Source organism: Rhinoraja longicauda, chromosome 7 (genome assembly GCF_053455715.1).
Source record: "Rhinoraja longicauda isolate Sanriku21f chromosome 7, sRhiLon1.1, whole genome shotgun sequence".
NCBI classification, from domain to species: Eukaryota; Metazoa; Chordata; class Chondrichthyes; order Rajiformes; family Arhynchobatidae; genus Rhinoraja; species Rhinoraja longicauda.
This window is the reverse complement of record NC_135959.1, coordinates 17027483-17050438: the sequence shown is the minus strand read 5'-3', so window position 1 is coordinate 17050438 and position 22956 is coordinate 17027483. Positions and strand designations below refer to the sequence as shown.

At 40.7% G+C, this 22956-nt stretch overlaps 2 protein-coding genes across 3 annotated transcripts in view; one reads left to right on the top strand and one right to left on the bottom strand.

Annotated features, from left to right (window-relative positions):
• The window catches only part of LOC144595431 (uncharacterized), a 43403-nt gene extending 32970 nt beyond the window's left edge, over positions 1–10433 (top strand). Inside the window, exons 11-12 of the mRNA XM_078402933.1 lie at positions 1545–1661; positions 4481–10433. Coding sequence (XP_078259059.1) covers positions 1545–1661; positions 4481–10361 — 5998 coding nt within the window. The 3' untranslated portion in view covers positions 10362–10433. The remainder of the gene's footprint in view (positions 1–1544; positions 1662–4480) is intronic.
• Positions 10434–12750: 2317 nt separating this feature from the next.
• The window catches only part of tubgcp3 (tubulin gamma complex component 3), a 63062-nt gene continuing 52856 nt past the window's right edge, over positions 12751–22956 (bottom strand). For both annotated transcript variants that reach the window (XM_078403001.1, XM_078403002.1), the window contains exons 21-22: positions 21804–21920; positions 12751–13979 (exon numbers count right to left, since the gene is read on the bottom strand). In XM_078403001.1, the coding sequence (XP_078259127.1) occupies positions 13818–13979; positions 21804–21920 (279 nt within the window). In that variant the 3' untranslated portion in view covers positions 12751–13817. The remainder of the gene's footprint in view (positions 13980–21803; positions 21921–22956) is intronic.

Genomic DNA, 22956 nt, shown 5'->3' with positions numbered 1-22956 from the left:
ACAGAAGTGTAAAAATGCACACCTCCAGATTCAAAGACAGTTGCTTCCCAGCTGTTATCAGTCAGCTGAATCATCCTATCACGAATTAGAGAGCGGTCCTAACGTACCATCTACCTCATTGGAGACCCTCAGACTATCTTTAATCAGACTTTACTCAACATTATCTTGCACTAACCATTATTCCTTTATCCTGTATCTGTACACTGTACATGGCTTGATTGTAATCATAGTTTTTACGCAGACTGGATAGCATACAACAAAAAAGCTTTTCACTGTACCTTGGTAAATGTGACAATAAATTAAACTAATTCAAACTTTTACAGACCTCCATCAACCTCACCATCACAACTTTTAATTTTTCAACTAGTCTTTTTGTCTGACAACTACAAACAATTCCTGCCATTATATTGAATTAATCATTCTCAACTTCAAGCTTATAGTGAAAGTTCTCCATATTAATGTCATACTGCAATTCTCCCTTTTGTGAAGGTAACACCAGTTCACCACTGCCCTGAAGCTGTAATTTTGTGTGGGTGTCATGCTGACAAGATGCGAGATTCTTCATTTTCTTCATGTGTGTATGAGATCATGTTCTGAACACGACAGCAGTGTAGTAACTATTGGCACAGCGGCATAACTATTGGAATGGTTATAGTTCCAGCAACCCGGGTTTATTGCTGATCTCTGTTGCTGTCTGTGTGGAGTTTGCACGTTTTCCTTGTTGATTGGTGGGTTTCATTTGGGTGCTCAACATTTTCTACCGCAAATATGTGCAGATTGATAGGTTATTAGTTGGAGTGCAGGCAAGTAGATGGGGGGAGATGATAGGAGTGACAGAATAAAAAGGGATTTAGTGTAAGAATAGTATGAATACATAATGCTTTCTCTGAAGTGAAGGAATCGAAGTAGGAACCTGAACGAGGTATATAAAACTATGAAAGGCAGAGAGTGGGTTGGTAGATTCTTTCCAATAGTTGGGACATCAAAAATGAAAAGACTTAGGTTTAAGGTGAGAAAAATGAGTTTTAAAGAGGATTTGAAGGGGAAGATTTATTTTATGGACAGTAGTTGATACCTGGTATGATGCCAGAGGAGGTGGTGGAATCAGATACAATAACTACGTTTCAGATATATTCAGACAGGCACTTAAGTAGGCAAGACATAGTGTGGGCAGGTGGGTTTAGTGTTGATGGGTAAAAAGGTGGCATGGACGTGGTGGACTGAAGGCCCGTTTCTGTGATATACATCACGATGACTCTTGGACACTGTGAGCCAAATGATCTGTTTCCATGCTATATGATTCTATAATACTTAAACTAATTTCTCCCCATGGCTCAGACTCCAAAGTTCCAAGGAAGTAAACATTAACATTCAATATTCTCCTCTGCCCACAACAGTACCAGACCTATCATCATATCTGTATTGTGCAAAAACTTACTGCAAACATAATTAGATCAATTTCTTTGACTTAAAAGTGGGTAGTTTAAGTGGTGAGAATTCTGATATATGGCAGATAATACATCTTTACTTTTATACGATTTCAGAAAATTCACAACGAAGAATATGTTTGAACGTTCCGTTTTACAAGATGATTGTGAGGCATCTGGGCCAAGTCAAAGAATGAAACTATTTCAGTATACAGAGCAGAATATTAGCTACAAGTGAGTATATCACTAAGTGCATTCCTCCAACTCAACACATGCAGCAGGTTACAAGACATCTTCACCCTGACCTCTGATGCATTGCCTGATTTTGTTATCTCCCTCCCTCTGTGGGCATGCAAGAACCCAAGAAATAAAAGCAGGAATAGACCATTTGGCTTCCAATCTCTGGTCTGGCTTTTAAAAGATCATGGCTGATCTTTTATCTTCGACCCATTTTTCTTTGCAAATCGTAGCTCCCTTAATTTGTTAATGTTATCAGTCTCTGCAAAATCAATGACTGACCCGCTAAGCCCTGAATTGTAACTTGTTAGGCAAAACGATTCCTACTCACTAGGTGATTACATTTCTTCTCATCACAGCCCTGAAAGACAACTCCTTGTTTTGAGACCTTGACCGTGGTTCAAGACATCCCAGTAAAAACATAATTTCTGCATAGACCGTGTCAATCTATGAAAACGATTTGAATAATTCGATGAAATCACTTCATCTTTTTAAGTTATGCCAACTGAATTTGCTTACTGACAGGACACCTCCCCTGCCAGGAATCATCTGATTGACACCTGTAGCATAGAAAAATAGGTGCAGGAGGAGGCCATTTGGCCCTTCGAGCCAGCACCGCCATTCATTGTGATCATGGCTGATCATCTACAATCAGTGACCTGTCCCTGCCTTCTCCCCATTATCCCTTGATTACACTAGCCCCTAGAACTCTATCTCTCTTTTAAATTCATCCAGTGAATTGGCCTCCACTGCCTTCTGTGGCAGAGAATACCACAAATTTACAACTCTCTGGGTGAAAAGGTTTCTTCTCACCTCAGTTTTAAATGGCCTTGTGGCGACTCCTGAGAGTTAGGAGTTAGAATACTCCTTTATTCTTAGACTGTGTCCCCTGGTTCTGGACTTCCCCAACATTGGGACCATTTTTCCTGCATCTAGCTTGTCTAGTCCTTTTATAATTTTATACGTCTCTATAAGATCCCCTCTCATCCTACTAAACTCCAGTGAATACAAGCCTCAAGGAAGGATATAACTCTGCTAGCGATCCCTCTAGCAGAGTTATAACCTTCCTTAGGTAGGGAGACCATACCTGTACAAATCTTTTCAGGTGCGACCTCATCAAAGCCCGATATAGTTGCCGCAGGACATCTTTGCTCTTATACGCAAATCTTTTTGAAATAAAGGCCAATCTACTGATTGCCTTTCATCCTTCTTGCAACATCTGTAAGTTAACTTTCAGTGGTGCATCTGCAAGGACACACAGATCCCTTTGAACACCAAGACATAATACTTCACAACTGAAAAACTACTTACCTTTCTTTTTTTTTTACCCTCTCACAGTTGATGAAATCATGTTTTTCCACATTATATTCTACCCACTTAGCCTGTCTACAGCCCTCTGGAACTTTAGTGCACTTCAGTCCACTGCCAAGAAATGCTGTCTGTCCATTGATGCTACCTGACCCACCCCAGTAACTCCAGTGGTTTGTTTTTGCTCCCTTGCTCCCTAAATTAACGGTACAGATCATGAACAACTTGGCCTACAGCATCGATCCCCGCAGCACATCATTACTCGCGTCCTCCCAACTGGAAAATAAACTGTTTATTTACTACGATATTCTCTGTCCGTTAATCCTCCATCCATGCAGGTCTATTCCTGCACAGTCCCGTGTGCTCTCATTTTCCTCAATAATGTGTATGCTGCTTTATTGATGGCTTTCTGGAACACCAGATAAACATTCACTAGTTCCTCTTATTAATTGTTAGTGACAATCTCAAAGAACTAAGATTTGCCAAACATGATTTTCCTTTCATTAATCTATCTTGACACCCTGAACCTGTTATGTCAGTCTGAAATGGACGATTCATCATCCTGAGCCTATACTCATTATTTTTCAATTGCCCACAAAAGACAACATCCTCACAGCATATCAAACTTCTCAATAAGTTCACCTCTCATTCTTCTAATTTTCAGAACATAGTCCCAAAAGTAGAAAATAGAAACAAAATATTGAGTATTTTGCAAATAGTGAGAAATAACAATATGCTATTCAGAGGGATCTGGATAGGTTTACGTTTCTATCAGCTTAAGAATCTAGTACAAGGGGGTCAATCTCAGAATAAGGATCTGCCATTCAAAACAAAGAGGAGTGAATCAAACATTTCATAAATCTTTATTACCTTTCCAATTTAATGACATCCTTGCTATGACCAGAACTGTACACAGTACTCTTACCAGCAGGTGAGACCAAAACAATACGGTTTCAAATCCTTTCTCCCCAGCGTATTCACAGCAGATGTCCAGGTGTCAGAGGTTACGGGGAGAAGGCAGGAGGATGGGGTTAGGAGGGAGAGATAGATCAGTCATAATTGAATGGCAGACTTGATGGGCCGAGTGGCCTAATTCTACTCCTATTCCTTATGACCTTATGAGCTATTAAAAGCAAGCCCATATATAAGGCTATACTCGCCAACTTGTGTGTGTAGCTTAATTTTACTCATGCATAGCATGGATACCACACAAAGAAAGTTTTCCACTGTATCTTGGTACACATGACAACGTGAAACCAATACAATTACCTTCGGGGACGAAGAAGCTATTTAATTGAGCATACCAAGTAAGTCTTATTCCGTAACAGATCTGGAATGTCCAAACTGGAATTTTCAGCTAATACACAGTGAAGTGAAAGAAATAATGACAGTATTTATATTCCAGGGATCAGTTCTACTAAAATATTTCCCAGTGCAGGATTCATTCTTAACTATGCCCTTCTATGTTGTACTAACATCAATGTGTTGCATTTTCCTCATTTTTACAGGCCACTTGCTGGTGGATATCAGAGCATTCTCACTGAACAAAAGAGAACTGCAATTGATGGATATCATAAGAAAATAAAAAAGAATCATAGAGTGACTTTTATGAAATGTCCACAACGCAAAAAACATAAAAGAACCAAACATCATGGGATCAATGAGCACCCTCTTACTGAAGGCTGGAAGGGCAGAAGCACTTCACTCGGTGATTTACCTATTGCTCCCCCGCTCCCAGAAGGATTATTTTGGAACTATTCACAAGGTGGGGAACAATCTCTACCCAAATACAAATTTTCACCAGGTTCTGATAATTCAGGATTGATGGCTTCACAAAGAGATATAATGAAGGAATACACTGAACAGCTTGGCAGCTTGTATCCAAGTAGATACACAAGCCAAAGATCAACACAAGGAGTTTCTGCAGAGACATCTTCTCCCATACTGATTCACATCAATCCTCATCATGGCCAATTACCATCCAGCCAGGCTTTTAATGGAGACAATATAGCCAATTCATCCATTGGATTGACAGCTGATCAGACTGATGGCTACACACCGAGATCCCTCTCATCACCACACTGGCATTCTGATCGCGATGCAAATCTGGTCCCCACATCACCAGCTCATACAATCTATCCGGTTACCGATGACAGTAGACCAGCTGCAGCCAGATCTCTCATTCAATCCCCAACCATACAAGGTGGCAGCAATGAACAAGATGTATCTAATTACTCCAGCCGGTCGGGGAGCAATTTTGCTGGAAATATGTCAGGTATGTTTAGATCTCCTTTCCGAGCACAGCCATCTCGTATTGATGGCAACGTAACACAAATACCTGAGCATTTCACTCAATCGTTACCTCTTCATGCAGCTGATAATACGCAAGACACTTGGCCACACAACCTGAGGGATTGGCAAAACCCCAAAAAAATAACCACAACTCAAACCTTCCATCTTTGTGATAAACGATCCCCCTCCTTTAAAAGGACGGTGTTAATGAAACACATAGCAGATCGACCTGAGAGAGAAGGAGAACGCAGTTTCATTAACCAACAAAAGTCACGTCCCCATTCACCTGGATCACGTCTCAAAGAATCTGCTCAAAACCCTAATAGTTACAAAGAATCATTTAAACAGAACTGCTTTAAGCGAGTTACAAAGGGGTTAATCATACAACCATCATCTTCACGTGTTCCGAGTAAAGTAAAAGGTACATCAAGGCATACCCTCAGATCACCAGATACCTCAATGAATGATGATAGAGGAGCTCAGTTATATTCTAATGTCCATTCTCTAAATCAAAATTTCAAAAGACAAGATAATACTTTATCCGGGCAAAATGATACCCAACAACCAAAGCCAACAGAAATACCAATAACAAGGATTGTCCATATCCCTCACAAGAGATCCCACTCTTATTCTGATTCACCATCAGTTAATCAGGGTGCAGACAGACAATCCAGAGCTAGATCAAGATCCATTAGCCCACAAAAATTGCTCTATTCTCTTGGAGCAAGGTCAAATACAAACTTTATATATCCTTACGGTTACGATGAAGCATCACCATACAACACCAATTTATCATATGGCTATGTTGCTGATAATACACTTCATCCATCCAAGTCTTCTGCCCAACCACTACGTACTGACGTAAGCAATGTACAAAGTATTGCTAATTCTTCTTTCAAAGACAAACAAAATGTTGAAGGTGCATTTAATTCGTTCACTCGATCAGTGTACTATGATGCTGAGGAAATGAGACAGCATAGATTAGAATTCGCAAGTTTTCTCCCACCACCTGCCTACATTGATGGTCATATACAAAAATCATCCACACCTCTCAGACAATCTCTCCAATCCAATGATAGCGTAAGACGTAAATTGGAATTCTCCAGCTATTCACCACTGCCCCATATGGAAGCTAATATAAAGAGTCGGTCACCAAATCACTCGCTATCTACTGGCATAAATAATGCTTCTATTAAATCATTGTCCACATCCAATGTCATCAGAGAGAGAACATCTCATTCTCTTGGACAGCAATTATCCCCTCATGCCAATGCCGAAGTTAAGGTACCTTTTTATGCCACACAGTCATCGTCCCCTGGTTTTCACAAAAACACACAAAATACATCCAATTCTAACACTGAATCAGGTTTTCCCACTGTTGACGATAATGCACAATGTTTACACTCTAGGTCCAACGAATCACTGACCACCGACGTTGAAGACAATGAACTCTACATACCCTATGTTCCCTTTCTATCATTGTCTACCAATTTCGAAGATAATGAATGCGAATTTGATCATACAAATGACAATATACAACATCCATTTAATTCTTCTATCCAGCCATGTACATCCAACATTGATAATACACAGCATGCTGAACCTTCAACCTCTTCCCATTTTAACGGTGATGTATGGAATGCAACTATGTATTCATCTGATCATGTTGAACCTGACAAACAAACTGCATCCAACTCTTCCAGCAATTTACTGCTCAATGATGTCGATGAACTTCAATCTGTTTTTTCCAACAATACGCTATTTAGCCCTGATGGTCGTGAACCAGTTATAGACAATTCACTTTTGCAATCCGAGTCCACTCATGATGAACATTTGTTAAACAACTCCAACTTGTCCACCCAATCACTGCCTTTAGATGGTGATGATGAGGCACAAAATGCATCATACCATTCTATCCAATCCCATATTGCTGCTGATGAACAAAGTAGAAGTGGACAATTCAACAATTCATCAAGTTCCCAAGTTGATAGAAATAAACAAAGTGCATCTAATAAGGGCCTCCATTTGTTGGATTCCAATGGTACTGATGATCAAGATAGTCAATCTGATTTTCTCAGTTATCCATTATTTCCTTTCATGGATGACAGTATGCAAACTATATTCAGGCCTCCCATCACTTCACCATCCTGTTGGGTTAATAATGTTGCATCAACTGCATCAGGCTCACGGGTGCCATGCACCAATGCTGAGGATAGCGTGCAAGGAGTTTCTGATGCTTTCTCCCAATTAAGGTCTACTGATGTTGGTGAAAGTAAACAAATGACATCACAAACATTAAAATCATCCATTTCATCATTGCATTCCCATTCTCCATCCATACCAGAGAAAAAAAAATCGAATTCTTCCATCCATTCACAATCTTCCCAGGTCAAGGATAACACGTTGGATGAATTTAAATCTTCTGACGAATCATTAAAGACTTACACTGATGAAATTTCGACACCCAAAACACCAACACCATTTGACCCTGTGCTAGATAATGTACACTCTACACGTTCTTCACCCAGATTACCACTGGTTCCCACTGATGATAATGGAAAAGGTATACCAACATCTCCTAGCCATTCACAATCCACACATGTTCGCAACTCTCCTTCCACTCAGGATTACACAGATGACAAGCATGTAAGAGATCTTAGTTCGCCCACTTCACAGACCACCCAAAATAGCAATACAAAAGGAATCTCCCATCCTTCAAATGAAGTGTTCCCCGATAACCTTGGTAATAGACGGTGTATAGTGCATGAAGTCAGATCTGGTGGTTCACCAAATTCGCACTGTGACTGCAGTGCAAGTTGTTCTACCCACTCACAATTAGGCTCTTTTAAAAAGAGTGAATCATCTTCCCCAGAATCATTAATCTATTTAAATAATGGTCAAGAGATTTTTTCAGATATGCCCATAGAGTCAAAATACACAAACAGAATTAACCATAAACACGATTCTTCTTCTTCTTCTTCTTCTTCTTCCTCTTCCTCCCAATCATCAACATCCTCTGACCATCATAGTACGCCAGATATATCTAAAACGTCTGTGCATTCACTGTGCACTAACCCCAATCGAGCAAGTGGATCAAATTCATCGATTCCATCCCTAACCTCTCTATTTCAAAATAACTTGCAGTATTTCTCTTACTCATATAACAAGATATTTGGCGGAAATGTGGATGACAACATTCATGATGAGGTTGCATCTTCCTGTCAATTCATCCAAGAAAATAGTGAGCAAGTTGCTCAACCTGCTACCAAATCACAACTCGATCTTGTTCATGCCACTGACAATGACAACAGACAAGATTTATTATACAAATCTAGACCTAATCTAACACCAACTGCCTATGCTTCTTCCAGAACAGGACTATCATCTAGTCCTTCTCCCCATTCAATAAGGTCTAACACTGAAAAGAGTGAGAAAGTTGGGTCCGGTTCTTCCGTCATCTTAAACCGTGTTTCTAATAATTATAATGAAAGGCTTGGAAGCAGTACTGTTCCTTCATTGTCTGAAACTGAAGATGTTAAGGAAGTTTTATCTGATTCATCCAATCGCTCACACTTTGCTCCTTTTGTAGCAGATCATGAACAAACTTCTACTTCATCCAATTTTGTCAGTAAAAATGTGCAAGGAGTCTTTCATTCACGTAACACCATTAATGATCAACAGGTTTTCAGAACTCACAACCAGTTACCACAAGTTATCAATATGATGGTATTAGACATTGAATTACTGCCACCCAAGGCTAATGATGATCAAATTCCATTCTGTTATTCTTCTCAATCAAGTTCATCTCATGGTAACACATGTGCACAAGATGATTCATATTATCCCCCATCATTCTTTTATGGGGATGATAACTCACAAAGTCTTTTTCCTCCTCCACAAATACTGTATAACCATATCGAGAACACAAAAGGAGAGAGATCATCCAGCCGGTCCCGAACAAGTCCTGTTAGTAATAAGCTACTAAATGCCTCTTACTCACCCATTCACTTCAATTCAGCTTGCAGTAATTTCCAAGGTGATCATGACACACAAATCCAGTCTATTCTAGGAAGTAATGAGTCACATAGTGGTTTCAAGTCACCAAAAATATCCAGTCAAGGTAGTAATAATCTACAAGGTGGGTCTGAATCATCCACTCAGGGCGAGTCTAATTTTACCGATAATAATCTACAAAATGCTTCTGAGACATCTACCCAATCTTGGTCTAATCTGGTTAGTAATAACCAACCAGATGATTCTGCATTATCCGCTTCATCCTACAGTACTCCAGTAAGTCACAGACCACAAGATGTTTCTTTTTCCTACACAAAGCCTGTTCATCAATTTGATAGCAATAAGTCACAAACTCCTTGTTCATCCATTCACTCTGATAATAGATCTGAAAACATTTGTGCATTCAGACCGTCCCAGTATTCACAATCTCCTCATGCTTTTTATCAAGTAAAACCTTCAAGAATTTCTGCTCAATCATTAATAAGCCTGGTCAGTGATCATGCACTAGCTGAATCCCAGGATTTCGACAAATCGTCTAATTATATTGAAGATCAACAAGATGCATCTAGTATATCTACTCATAGGGCAAGAAATGTACCAGGCTCATCAATGAGTAATCATATTGACAATAGTAAACAAAGTCCTCCACAGGTTTCCCATCTTGATAAAGGAGTGCAATATTCTTACACCCAACCAAAAAGGACCCACTCTCATAATAGGCAAGATAAATATAAATCTTACCAGCCTCAATCCAATTACGCTGCTAAAATGATGCCTCAAACTGCACGTTCTGCAAAGCCATCTTCTCGGTGCAAGTATTCTGCAGATGTGGCTTCTGACTTTTTATCACCTGCGCCTAGTTCTTCTGTATTTCCCTCATCCACTAGTCCAGATGATTCATCTGGCACTTGGAGTTTCTCCAACCATTCTGTGAGCTACGATAATCAGTCGATGGCAACTAGCTCCATGATTCGGACACTATCTCCTAGGAGTGATGATGCTGCTTCTGATATTTCCGGATTCTCACTTAGTACATTATATGATGATTATGACGATGATGATAACTTTTTAGCTCCTTCCTAACTGAGCCATCTGATCTGCAATATCTAAGAGCACATCAGCCTGGACCTCTATCGAATCTTTAGCTGAGGATCTCCACCAGTTCACCACAAAAGCATCTTGTGTTTGTTTTTGCAATAATTTTAAATGCCTGCAATTTTTCAAATATACCTATCAGAAAACATTCACGTTATATGCATTGTTTATTGTAAGTTTTTGAAATAAATGTAGCTTCATAATTTAATGATGTCAGTGATTTCGTTGTCGTGAAAAGTTAGAAAAATGCTCCAACTTGTCCATTCCGAGAGCAAAGTTGACAATTTTGGTCAGGATGGATTTGGTGCCGCCTAGAAACAAACATCTATAGCATCGGCAGATCATTGTTCCAAAAGATTAAATTGAAATGTAATCTTTAGCTCACATCTCTTATTTGTGATAAAAAGAATTTGCGAACTTCCACTGTATAAATTGTTTGAGAAAAAAATGGATTATTAAAATTTCTTGGTGAGTTTTGCTTGCCTTGGGGTGTTTAGAAGCTGATTGAAAAGATAAACAGTGATAAAGAAAGCTTTATGCTAAAAAATTGCTAACAAAACTGTTGACTGTTAACAGTCTGTTTTGACCCACATGATATCAGTGAAAATTGCAATTTGGTCTATCACACCAAATGCTCCCTTGGTTTCATTTACATCAGCGTCGCTTTCTGTATAAAAATCAGATTGTAATGCTCTTAACGGATCAAAATGAATAGATCTCCATCTCAAAATATACCCAGGGCCTGTGGTTCCCCAGCTCTCTTGGGTAAGGATTTCCAAGATTTGCCACTCTTCAAATGAATAAATTTATGATCTCAGTGCTAAAAGCCCAACTCAACTATTTAAACCTGTCAAACCCTGAAAGAATTTTATCATTTTCAATTAGATCACCTAACTTAAAATAATACCAGTAAACTGGTCTAGTTTGCGTAATCTCTCCTCATAGGCCATTTAGCCCATCCTGGGGATGAACCTCATGGCACTTCATCGTATTTCCACAATCACAAATTTATCCTTCCTAGGTGGAGAGATGAAATCATCACATCAGGACCCAATTCATTATTTCAATAACATTTCTTAGGTTATGTACTCAAATCTAGCAATTAAAACCAACATTGTTCAACTGTTTGCCTTCCGCATCGTTTGTAACATTTTAGTAATGCAAGTAAAAAGACAACCAAATTCCACTGCACACCTTTTTAATCTCTCAATGCAAAAATATTCAGTTTTTCTATTTTTGCCTTCCAAAGTGCATCAAATCTCCTTTTTCACATTGTATTCATCTACAAAGTCATCACCCATTCACATTTCCATGAAATTTTCTGCATCCTCCTCCTAAAGCTGAATAGAAGTTGGTTGCATCATCATCAAACTTGAATTTATTACACGTTGTTGCCATTGTACAAGATGGAGCCAGATCGATTAACCCTTTCATGGCGAAAGGAAAACTCCGTGGAAAAAGTGATGCATCGATGGCCATCATGTTACACAAAGATGATTTATAATATTGTTAAGAAATCAATAGATTTAGGGGGCTGGGGTGGTGGTGCAGCTATAAATACTGCAGATGAGGTTCCAGAGGATTGAAGAGAAGCCAAAATTGCTCCTCCCCACAGCAATGAACAATAGCTCTAGTTCACCATTCACCAAAGGGACTGCAGTTACTCAGCTAAGCAGTTCTAATGGCAACTCTCAAAACCATGAACACTACCAATGGGGACATCATCAGCTGGGTGGGAACACTAATTGATGCCTCCGCTCCAAGCCAGACATCATCCTTAGTTGGAAATACAAGACTTTATAACCATCTCTCTTCACCCAGGAATGTGTGGCCAGACACATTTCCAACATTATATCGAAAGTCACTACTGATACCACCGCTTTATTTTATGGAAGTAATGTATCTTGGTCTTGAAATGTTTTCCTTCCTCAATTCTCAGAGACTGATAAGCATTTGAAGTAATGAGGCCTAACATTAGACAGCCGGCCACAGCAAAAAAATAAACCGGGGCACATTTAGAAATGTTTCCACATGTAAGCAGAATGATGTGAATCACATTGGAATTAGTATCAGAAAGCGTCCATTTGATTTGAAGCGATTGTAACAAGGAATTACCCAAGCAACACTATGGCTAAAGGTTCATTCACAACAACTTCAAAACCTTAAACTATTTAGCCATAGTGTAAGATTAAAATGGAAACCTGACTGAGGTGCTTAAATTGATGAAAAGATTTGACAGGGTAGTCAGAGGGAAACTATGTTCTATAAGTCATCCAAAGGGATATATATAACATTAAAATTGAAGGCAGGCATTCCTGGAGATGATGCGGAGAAGCACTTGTTCACACAAAGGATTCAGGAAATCTAGAATTCTCCCCTCAAAAATCTATGATTGCGAATTAATTGAAAATGGATACAGATAGGGGTTAAAATGGAGACAAGCCCTAATCTAAATGAATCACAGAAGATTAGGCTTTGTCTACATCTTAACCCTCTATCTGCAATAGTTTTCATTTGTTTAGAATGGACAATGGGATAGTTATTAAGAAAAGAAAGCCTTAATACTTTCTCTCTAGTCCATTCTGAACCAATTTGACACTTCAACAATAGAAAATATCACAGGCACTATGAGCATGCAATCCTCAAATTAACTTTCCAAGCATCATTGTAGAAAGAACCATTAAAAAGTAGTCTGGAGACTCATCGTTAATTTTTGAACACATTGTACATGGGCTGAAAGAGATACTTCTTCCAGTAGCACAGCATTGTTGTCTTGTTTCGTAAGCATCATCCGACTGGGCCTCATCAGACCGATCACAAACAAAGCTATGGTGTGGTTTAGTAATACTAAAACAAATTAAACTCTTCACAGATAGTTGTAAAAATGTTTGTAGATATTTCTCTTATTTGTTGCAGATATTTCTCTCATTTGTTGGTCTATTAGATTTATTTTACACAAATAAAAAAATTGAAGCCATCTACATAATGCTAAAAAATGTTTAATCATGTTATGTCGTTCTTAAAATGATTTCAACTGCGGCAATGCTGCAACGTGAAAACGAGTGATTCTCTATTAAAAAAGTTTGTTCTTGAACATTTTTTTAAAAAGCAGTTTAAAACATTTTGACATCAGTAAAATAAAATGTGAGTTTCGAATTGAGGGCAAAGTTCCAACAAAGCTGCAATTAAAGCTAAAAAAATGCCAATTGCAACAAATCAGTTTAATTCACAAACAGAGCATTCACAGATTATAAATAAATTACATTGTGATGTGGAATACAATTCTCTTTTGAGAGATTAAACATTTATCAGTGACCGATGATGAATTGTCTCACCTCCCAGTGATGCAACCAACATTCACGTTAGAATTACCAGGGCTGCAGGAAAAGCAGAAACCCAATGTAAATGTAACTAGCCCTCATGGAAACATCTCTGGACAACAGCTTACATTACTGAGTTGTGTTTGCCCCAGGTGCCGCCCAGTGAAGTGCGCAACCTAGGATCCCTTGCTTTATAATGCTCATTGAAGTCCAGTCTGAAGTTAAGAAAATGGAGATTTTCATCGGGACTTTTTGTCAATAGTACCAGGAATTGCCGAACAATATCCTAAAGAGGGGAAATGAAAATTAATTTACATCTTGCATCATAACGCATTCTAAATTGGTGTAACATAATTATATTTAAGCAATTTGATTGTACAGAAACACATTAGTCATAGAGTGATACAGTGTGGAAACAGGCCCTTCGGGCCAACTTGCCCACACCGGCCAACATATCCCAGCTATACTAGTCCCATCTGCCTGCGCTTGGTCCATATCCCTCCGAACCTGTCCTATTCACGTACCTTTCTATTTCTTAAATATTGGGATGGTCCCAACTTCAACTACCTCCTCTGGCAGCTTGTTCCATATACCCACCACTCTTTGTGTGAAAAGGTTACCCCTCAGATTCCTAGATCTCAATTAAATTTAATTAATTAAAGCGACAGCAGAAAAACGGGAAGTGCTGAGAAGACCAAACGTAGACTTACTCGTAGCTATTGAAACGTACAGCATAGAAACATGCCTTTCAGCCCACCTTGTCCAAGTTAGCATACTGCAATTGACCCACAGTCCTACGTATCTTTCCTATCTATATATTTGTCTAAATGTCACAAGTTCAAGGAATAGAATTAGGCCATTTGGCCCATCGAGTCCACTCCGCCATTCAATCATGGCTGATCTCTGCCTCCTAATCTCATTTTCCTGCCTTCCCCTAACCTTTGACACTCGTTCTAATCAGGAATTTGTCTATATCTGCCATAAAACTATCCACTGACTTGGCCTCCACAGCCCTGTGTGGCAATGAGTTCCACAGATTACCCTCTGAGTAAAGAAGTTCCTCCTTGACTCCTTTCTAAAAGATCGCCCTTTAAAAGTCTTTTGAAAGTCATAATTGTATCAGGAGCGATAGCTTCTTCTAGCAGCTCATTCCAGATACATACTACCCTCAGAGAAAACGCTGCCACTGAAGTCCCTGTTAAATCTCTCCCCTCTTAATTTAAGCCTATGATCTTTAGTTTTAGAACCCTCTATCCTGGAGAAAAAGGCTGAGTATTTACTTTAACCTGGCAACTCATTATTTTGTGCACCTCAATAAGGTCACCCCTCAGCTTCCAGTGTTCTAAATCTCAGCAAATGATCATTACTGGAATGATTTATTTCACAAAATGCTGGAGTAACTCAGCAGGTCAAGCAGCATCTCAGGAGAGAAGGAATGGGTGACGTTTTGGGATGAGACCCTTCTTCAGAGTGATGTCAGGGGGGCAGGACAAAGGAAGGATATAGGTGGAGACAGGAAGATAGAGGGAGAACTGGGAAGGGGAAGAGAGGGACAGAGGAACTATCTAAAGTTGGAGAAGTCAATGTTCTTACTGCTGGGCTGCAAGCTGCCCAAGTGAAATATGAGGTGCTGTTCCTCCAATTTTCGGTGGGACTCACTATGGCACTGAAGGAGGTCCATGACAGAAAGGTCAGACTAGGAGTGGGAGTTGAAGTGCTCAGCCACTGGGAGATCAGGTTGGTTAAGGCGGACTGAGCGAAGGTGTTGAGCGAAACGATCGCCGAGCCTGCGTTTGGTTTCGCAGCTGTAAAGAAGTTGACATCTAGAGCAGCGGATACAATAGATGAAGTTGGAGGAGGTGCAGGTGAACCTCTGTCTCACCTGGAAAGACTGTTTGGGTCCTTGGATGGAGTTGAGGGGGGAGGTAAAGGGACAGGTGTTGCATCTCCTACGGTTGCTGGGGAAAGTGCCTGGGGATGGGGTGGTTTGGGTAGGAAGGGACGAGTGGACCAGGGAGTTACGGAGGGAACGGTCTCTGCGGAACGCAGAAAGGGGAGGGGATGGGAAGATGTGGCCAGTAGTGGGGTCCTGTTGTAGGTGAGGGAAATGTTGGAGGATGATTTGTTGGTTTCACAAAATGCTGGAGTAACTCAGCAGGTCAGGCAGCATCTCAGGAGAGAAGGAATGGTTACTGGAGTGAAGCCTAGATTGGATTGGAGATAGCTTATGTAACAGGCGAATATAAAAGAATAGTCAATGGTGCGGCATCTGCCACATGACGCATTTTAACTCTGCAGCTGAAGTGAAAATAACTTTAAAAAGTACCCAGAGTGAAAATACCACCCTTTAAAGATAAAGATTGAAAAAAAAGTAAATGCCAGAAATTTGAAATAAAAACAAAAGATAAGCGCTATTAATATTTTGGATCAGTGACTTTCATCACAATTGGAAAAGTATAAAAACATCTATATTTTAAGATGCAGAGAGGGGGAGGAATGGGAAAGGAATAGGAATTGCCTAGGTGGGATGGATTAGAAACATGGAAAATAAGTGCGGGAAGAGCCCATTTGGCCCTTCGAGCCAGCACCGCCATTCATGGTGATCATGGCTGATCATCTACAATCAGTAACCTGTGCCTGCCTTCTCCCCATATCCCTTGATTCCACTAGCCCCTAGAGCTCTATGTAACTCTCTTTTAAATTCATCCAGTGAATTGGCCTCCACTGCCTTCTGTGGCAGAGAATTCCACAAATTCACAACTCTGGGTGAAAAAGTTTCTTCTCACCTCAGTTTTAAATGGCCGCCCCTTTATTCTTAGACTGTGTCCCCTGGTTCTGGATTCTGTCCAAGTGTCAGCAATATAGAAATACGCAATACTGAGATGAATAGTGCAAAGATCGGCTTTTTTGGCCAACCATCAAAAGCAGCTGTCTGTGCTAATCCCATTCTCCTGCGTTAGGCCTGTATGCTCTACAGCTTTCCTATTGCAGCACCTGTCCAAAAGTCTATTAAAGTTGTCATTTTGTCTGCCTCTTCACCTCTGGCAGCTCAATCCAGATATTCACCACCCTCTGTGTCATAGAGCTATAGACAATAGGTGCAGGAGTAGGCCATTCAGCCCTTCGAGCCAGCACCGCCATTCCATGCGATCATGGCTGATCACTCTCAATCAGTACCCCGTTCCTGCCTTCTCCCCATACCCCCTCACTCCGCTATCCTTAAGAGCTCTATCCAGCTCTCTCTTGAAAGCATCCAACGAACTGGCCTCCACTGCCTTCTGAGGCAGAGAATTCCACACCTTCACCACTCTCTGACTGAAAAAGTTCTTCCTCATCTCCGTTCTAAATGGCCTACCCCTTATTCTTAAACCGTGGCCCCTTGTTCTGGACTCCCCCAACATTGGGAACATGTTTCCTGCCTCTAATGTGTCCAATCCCCTAATTATCTTATATGTTTCAATAAGATCCCCCCCTCATCCTTCTAAATTCCAGTGTATACAAGCCTAATTGCTCCAGCCTTTCAACATACGACAGTCCCGCCATTCCGGGAATTAACCTAGTAACCCTACGCTGCACGCCCTCAATAGCAAGAATATCCTTCCTCAAATTTGGAGACCAAAACTGCACACAGTACTCCAGGTGCGGTCTCACCAGGGCCCGGTACAACTGTAGAAGGACCTCTTTGCTCCTATACTCAACTCCTCTTGTTATGAAGGCCAACATTCCATTGGCTTTCTTCACTGCCTGCTGTACCTGCATGCTTCCTTTCAGTGACTGATGCACTAGGACACCCAGATCTCGTTGAACATCCCCTCTTCCTAACTTGACACCATTCAGATAATAATCTGCCTTTCTATTCTTACTTCCAAAGTGAATAACCTCACACTTATCTACATTAAACTGCATCTGCCATGTATCCGCCCAGTCACACAACCTGTCCAAGTCACCCTGCAGCCTTATTGCATCTTCCTCACAATTCACACTACCCACCAGCTTAGTATCATCTGCAAATTTGCTAATGGTACTTTTAATCCCTTCATCTAAGTCATTAATGTATATCGTAAATAGCTGGGGTCCCAGCACCGAACCTTGCGGTACCCCACTGGTCACTGCCTGCCATTCCGAAAGGGACCCATTTATCCCCACTCTTTGCTTTCTGTCTGTCAACCAATTTTCTATCCATGTTCTACCCCCAATACCATGTGCTCTAATTTTGCCCACTAATCTCCTATGTGGGACCTTGTCGAAGGCTTTCTGAAAGTCGAGGTACACCACATCCACTGACTCGCCCCTGTCAATTTTCCTAGTTACATCTTCAAAAAATTGCAGTAGATTTGTCAAGCATGATTTCCCCTTCGTAAATCCATGCTGACTCGGAATGATCCTGTTACTGCTATCCAAATGCTCAGCAATTTCGTCTTTTATATTTGACTCCAGCATGTTCCCCACCACTGATGTCAGACTAACTGGTCTATAATTACCCGTTTTCTCTCTCCCTCCTTTCTTAAAAAGTGGGATAACATTTGCTATCCTCCAATCCACAGGAACTGATCCTGAATCTATAGAACATTGAAAAATGATCTCCAATGCTTCCACTATTTCTAGAGCCACCTCCTTAAGTACCCTGGGATGCAGACCATCAGGCCCTGGGGATTTATCAGCCTTCAGTCCCATCAGTCTACCCAAAACAATTTCCTGCCTAATGTGGATTTCCTTCAGTTCCTCAATCACCCTAGGTTCTCCGGCCCCTAGAACATTTGGGAGATTGTGTGTATCTTCCTCAGTGAAGACAGATCCAAAGTAACGGTTTAACTCGTCTGCCATTTCTTTGTTCCCCATAATAAATTCCCCTGCTTCTATCTTCAAGGGACCCACATTTGCCTTGACTATTTTTTTCCTCTTCACGTACCTAAAATAACATGCCATGTGGCCAAATTCCTCCAGCCACTAAAGTTGTCTAACCAAACTCTTCCCACTGCTTCTCCCAAATCCCTCCAAACCTTTCCTATTCATGTACCTGGGATGAGAGAACAGTTCAAATCACACAAAGATGACAATAGAACTAGGCCGTTCTGAACCAACCACAAAAGCTGGTTGGCTTAAATTGTTGAACACAATATAATTTCATGGGCTGCAATAGGCCTAAAGAGGTGATGGGATCCTTTTCTCAAGTTTCTACTGAGTTTTGTTTGGTACAACACAGGAGGCCAAACACAAAAAGTCAGAATTGGTATGGAATGGAGAATTAAAATGACAGTCAACAGAGGGCTATTCTTACTGACTGAATATAGGTGTACGCAAAGACGCTTAATCTGTCTTTGATTCTTCTAAATTAGCGAGGACAACATTGTGATTATTAAATGCAATGTATAAATTTGGAATTAGGAATAAATTGCTGCTTCACAAAGGATTATTTAGGTCACCAAGTGGTAGGAAAGGTGAACGGAAGGCATTGGATCTCCTACTGTGGCATCAAAAGGGCCAAGGAGAGAAGTTTGTAGAAATGGAAGAGCAAAGTAGAGCGGCAGAAGAAATAGTTTATTTAGAATGCTAAATGTGAGAGTAGAGCATACTTCTTTTGTCACTTGTCCAGTTTTAATGATAGGTCATGAATCTGAAACATTACTCTCACCAATGTACTTTCTGTTTTTATCCCATACGAGCTGGTGAACTGTGGCCTTCACAAAGGTACATGAATTGGAGACCTGTGGTGAAGAAGGGTCTTGACCCAAAAAGTCACACATTCCTTCTCTCCAGAGATGCAGGCTGTCCCGCTGAGTTATTCCAGCTTTTTGTGTCCATCTTCGTAATACTCTGAGCCTCTGTTCTGTAATCTGTCTGATGATGAACCTTGACCTATGTAATAGCCGTAGAGCTGCTATCCTGTAAAGATCTGCAAGCCACTAATCAGTGCCTTTGATCTACACAAATTATCTATGGAATATAATGGAGGCAGTTACAAATAATCATTTGGTAAAACAATTACAGCTTGATGATAGTTCAGTTGCCGAAACATTTTTTCCTCCCTAGATGTTTCCGAATTTATTTTTTCCCCCACAAAATTTATAAATTGAGATATAATCCAGTTAGAACTGAAGCGAGGAAAATATGAAAAAGCCTTGCACAAATAGACAACAGACAATAGGTGCAGGAGTAGGCCATTCGGCCCTTCGAGCCAGCACCACCATTCAATGTGATCATTCTCAATCAGTACCCCGTTCCTGCCTTCTCCCCATACCCCCTGACTCCGCTATCCTTACGAGCTCTATCTAGTTCTCTCTTGAAAGTATCCAGAGAATTGGCCTCCACTGCCTTCTGAGGCAGAGAATTCCACAGATTTACAACTCACTGACTGAAAAAGTTTTTCCTCATCTCCGTTCTAAATGGCCTACCCCTTATTCTTAGACTGTGGCCTCTGGTTCTGGACTCCCCCAACATTGGGACTATGTTTCCTGCCTCTAACGTTTCCAATCCCTTAATAATCTTATATGTTTCAAATAAGATCCCCTTTCATCCTTCTAAATTCCAGTGTATATAAGCCTACTCGCTCCAGTCTTTCAACATACAACAATCCCGCCATTCCGGGAATTAACCTAGTAAACCTACACTGCACGCCCTCAATAGCAAGAATATCCTTCCTCAAATTTGGAGACCAAAACTGCACACAGTACTCCAGGTGCGGTTTCACTAGGGCCCTGTACAACTGCAGAAGGACATCTTTGCTCCTGTACTCAACTCCTCTTGTTATGAAGGCCAACATTCCATTGGCTTTCTTCACTGCCTGCTGTACCTGCATGCTACCTTTCAATGACTGATGCACTAGGACACCCAGATCTCGTGGTATGTCCCCTTTTCCTAACTTGACACCATTCAGATAATAATCTGCCTTCATATTCTTACCATCAAAGTGGATAACCTCACATTTATCCACATTAAACTGCATCTGCCATGCATCTGCCCACTCACACAACCTGTCCAAGTCACCCTGCAACCTCATAGCATCTTCCTCCCAGTTCACACTGCCACCCAGCTTTGTGTCGTCTGCAAATTTGCTAATGTTACTTTTAATCCCTTCATCCAAGTAATTAATATATATTGTAAATAGCTGCGGTCCCCGCATCGAGCCTTGCAGTACCCCACTAGTCACTGCCTGCCATTCTGAAAGGGACCCATTTATCCCCACTCTTTGCTTTCTGTCTGCCAACCAATTTTCTATCCATGTCAGTACCCTACCATGTTTTCTAATTTTGCCCACTAATCTCCTATGTGGGACCTTGTCGAAGGCTTTCTGAAAGTCAAGGTACACTACATCCATCGGCTCTCCCCTGTCCATTTTTGCTGGTTACATCCTCAAAAAGTTCCAGAAGATTAGTCAAGCATGATTTCCCCTTCGTAAATCCATGCTGACTCGGAACGATCCTGTTATTGCTATCCAAATGCTCCACAATTTCGTCTTTTATAATTGACTCCAGCATCTTCCCCACCACTGATGTCAGACTAACTGGTCTATAATTTCCTGTTTTCTCTCTCCCTCCTTTCTTAAAAAGTGGGATATCATTAGCTACCCTCCAATCCACAGGAACTGATCCTGAATCTATAGAACATTGGAAAATGATCACCAATGCATCCATGGTTTCTAAAGCCACCTCCTTAAGTACCCTGGGATGCAGACCATCAGGCCCTGGGGATTTATCAGCCTTCAGTCCCATCAGTTTACCCAACACCATTTCCTGCCTAATGTGAATTTCCTTTAGTTCCTCCGTCACCCTAGGATCTCTGGCCACGAGAACATCTGGGAGATTGTTTGCATCTTCCTTAGTGATGACAGATCCAAAGTACCGGTTCAACTCGTCTGCCATTTCTTTGTTCCCCATAAGATATTCCCCTGCTTATGTTTTCAAGGACCCCACATTTGCCTTATAGTTACAGGATGACATGTGCAAATGTTCAATAAAATGTTGAATAATTGGAGAATTAATTATAAATCATTTTCATTATATTTCCATTAACAAGTGTAGGTCATCTATTCTTCAGATTTGAACATTGAGATTGTAGTGCTTTGTTCAGTGTACTTCCAATACATTCTGTGATGCAGATTGGAATCATGTACCTGGTAAAAATGTGAGCACACACGTATTTGGGAACACATCTTCGGAATTAGCTGCTGGAATTCATGAATTCTCTTATTTTCCACCTCTTCATCAGCTGCTGTTGTCCCCCATTTCTCCTAAATGGAAGAATAAAAATAAAATTTATGGGGACACAAATAATTCAAAATACTTTTCAAGATATTACTATGTTATAAAATGTTTTAGGTAACAAATCTTTTTATTTATATTCTAGCAAGAGTACAAATGTATTACATTGAGAGAAAAAAATGCAACCTTCCCTCTGTGTGTCACCTGGTTGGTCTCAGAAACATTTTCTTTGAAACGGCATGTCAATTATTCCTCAGCACAACCTTTCTCACACTTGCTCGCCCACTACTCCACCATTCTCAAACTTCAAATTGATTTCCAATCCAAACCCTCCTTTGTGAATTTTCTCCCCCAATCAATACCATGTTAACACTGAAATGAAAATAGAAAATGCTGTAAATACTCAACAGGTCAGGCTGGAACAGTGAGAGGACAAGTAGCTAACGTTTCAAGCCGAAGAAGGGCCTCCAACCAGAAACATTGGCCCCGTTTCCTCAGAAGAAAATAGTTTTGTTTTATGTCTCAGCTGACAGCACCTCTCCAAAGTAGAAGATTGCGGCCTCTTCATTGTAAATACAGAAAATGCTGGAAATAATCATCTGGCAGAATCAGCGGAGGGAAAACCAGAACTTCAGAAGCTGGTTAATATACAAAAGGCACGGTGGGCAGCAGTGGCACAGCAGTAGAGTAGCTGCCTTGCAGCGTCAGAGACCCTGGTTCGTTGCTGACTACGGAGTTTGTATATTCTCACCATGACCTGCGTGGGTTTTCTCCTTTTTACTCCCACACTCCAAAGACGTACAGGTTTGTAGGTTAATTGGCTTGGTATAATTGTAAAATGTCCCTAGTGTGTGTAGGATAGTGTTAGCGCGCAGGGATCACTGGTCGGCATCTCTTCTGGGCTAGGGGTGACTTGTACAAAAGGGACGGGTTACATCTTAACAGCAGGGGGACAAACATTCTGGCAGGCAGGTTTGCTAGTGTGACACCTGTGGCTTTAAACTAAGTAGTGGGGGGGAGGGGTTGACAAATTGTGAATATGAAGAGGAGGTAAAAAAAGGGAAT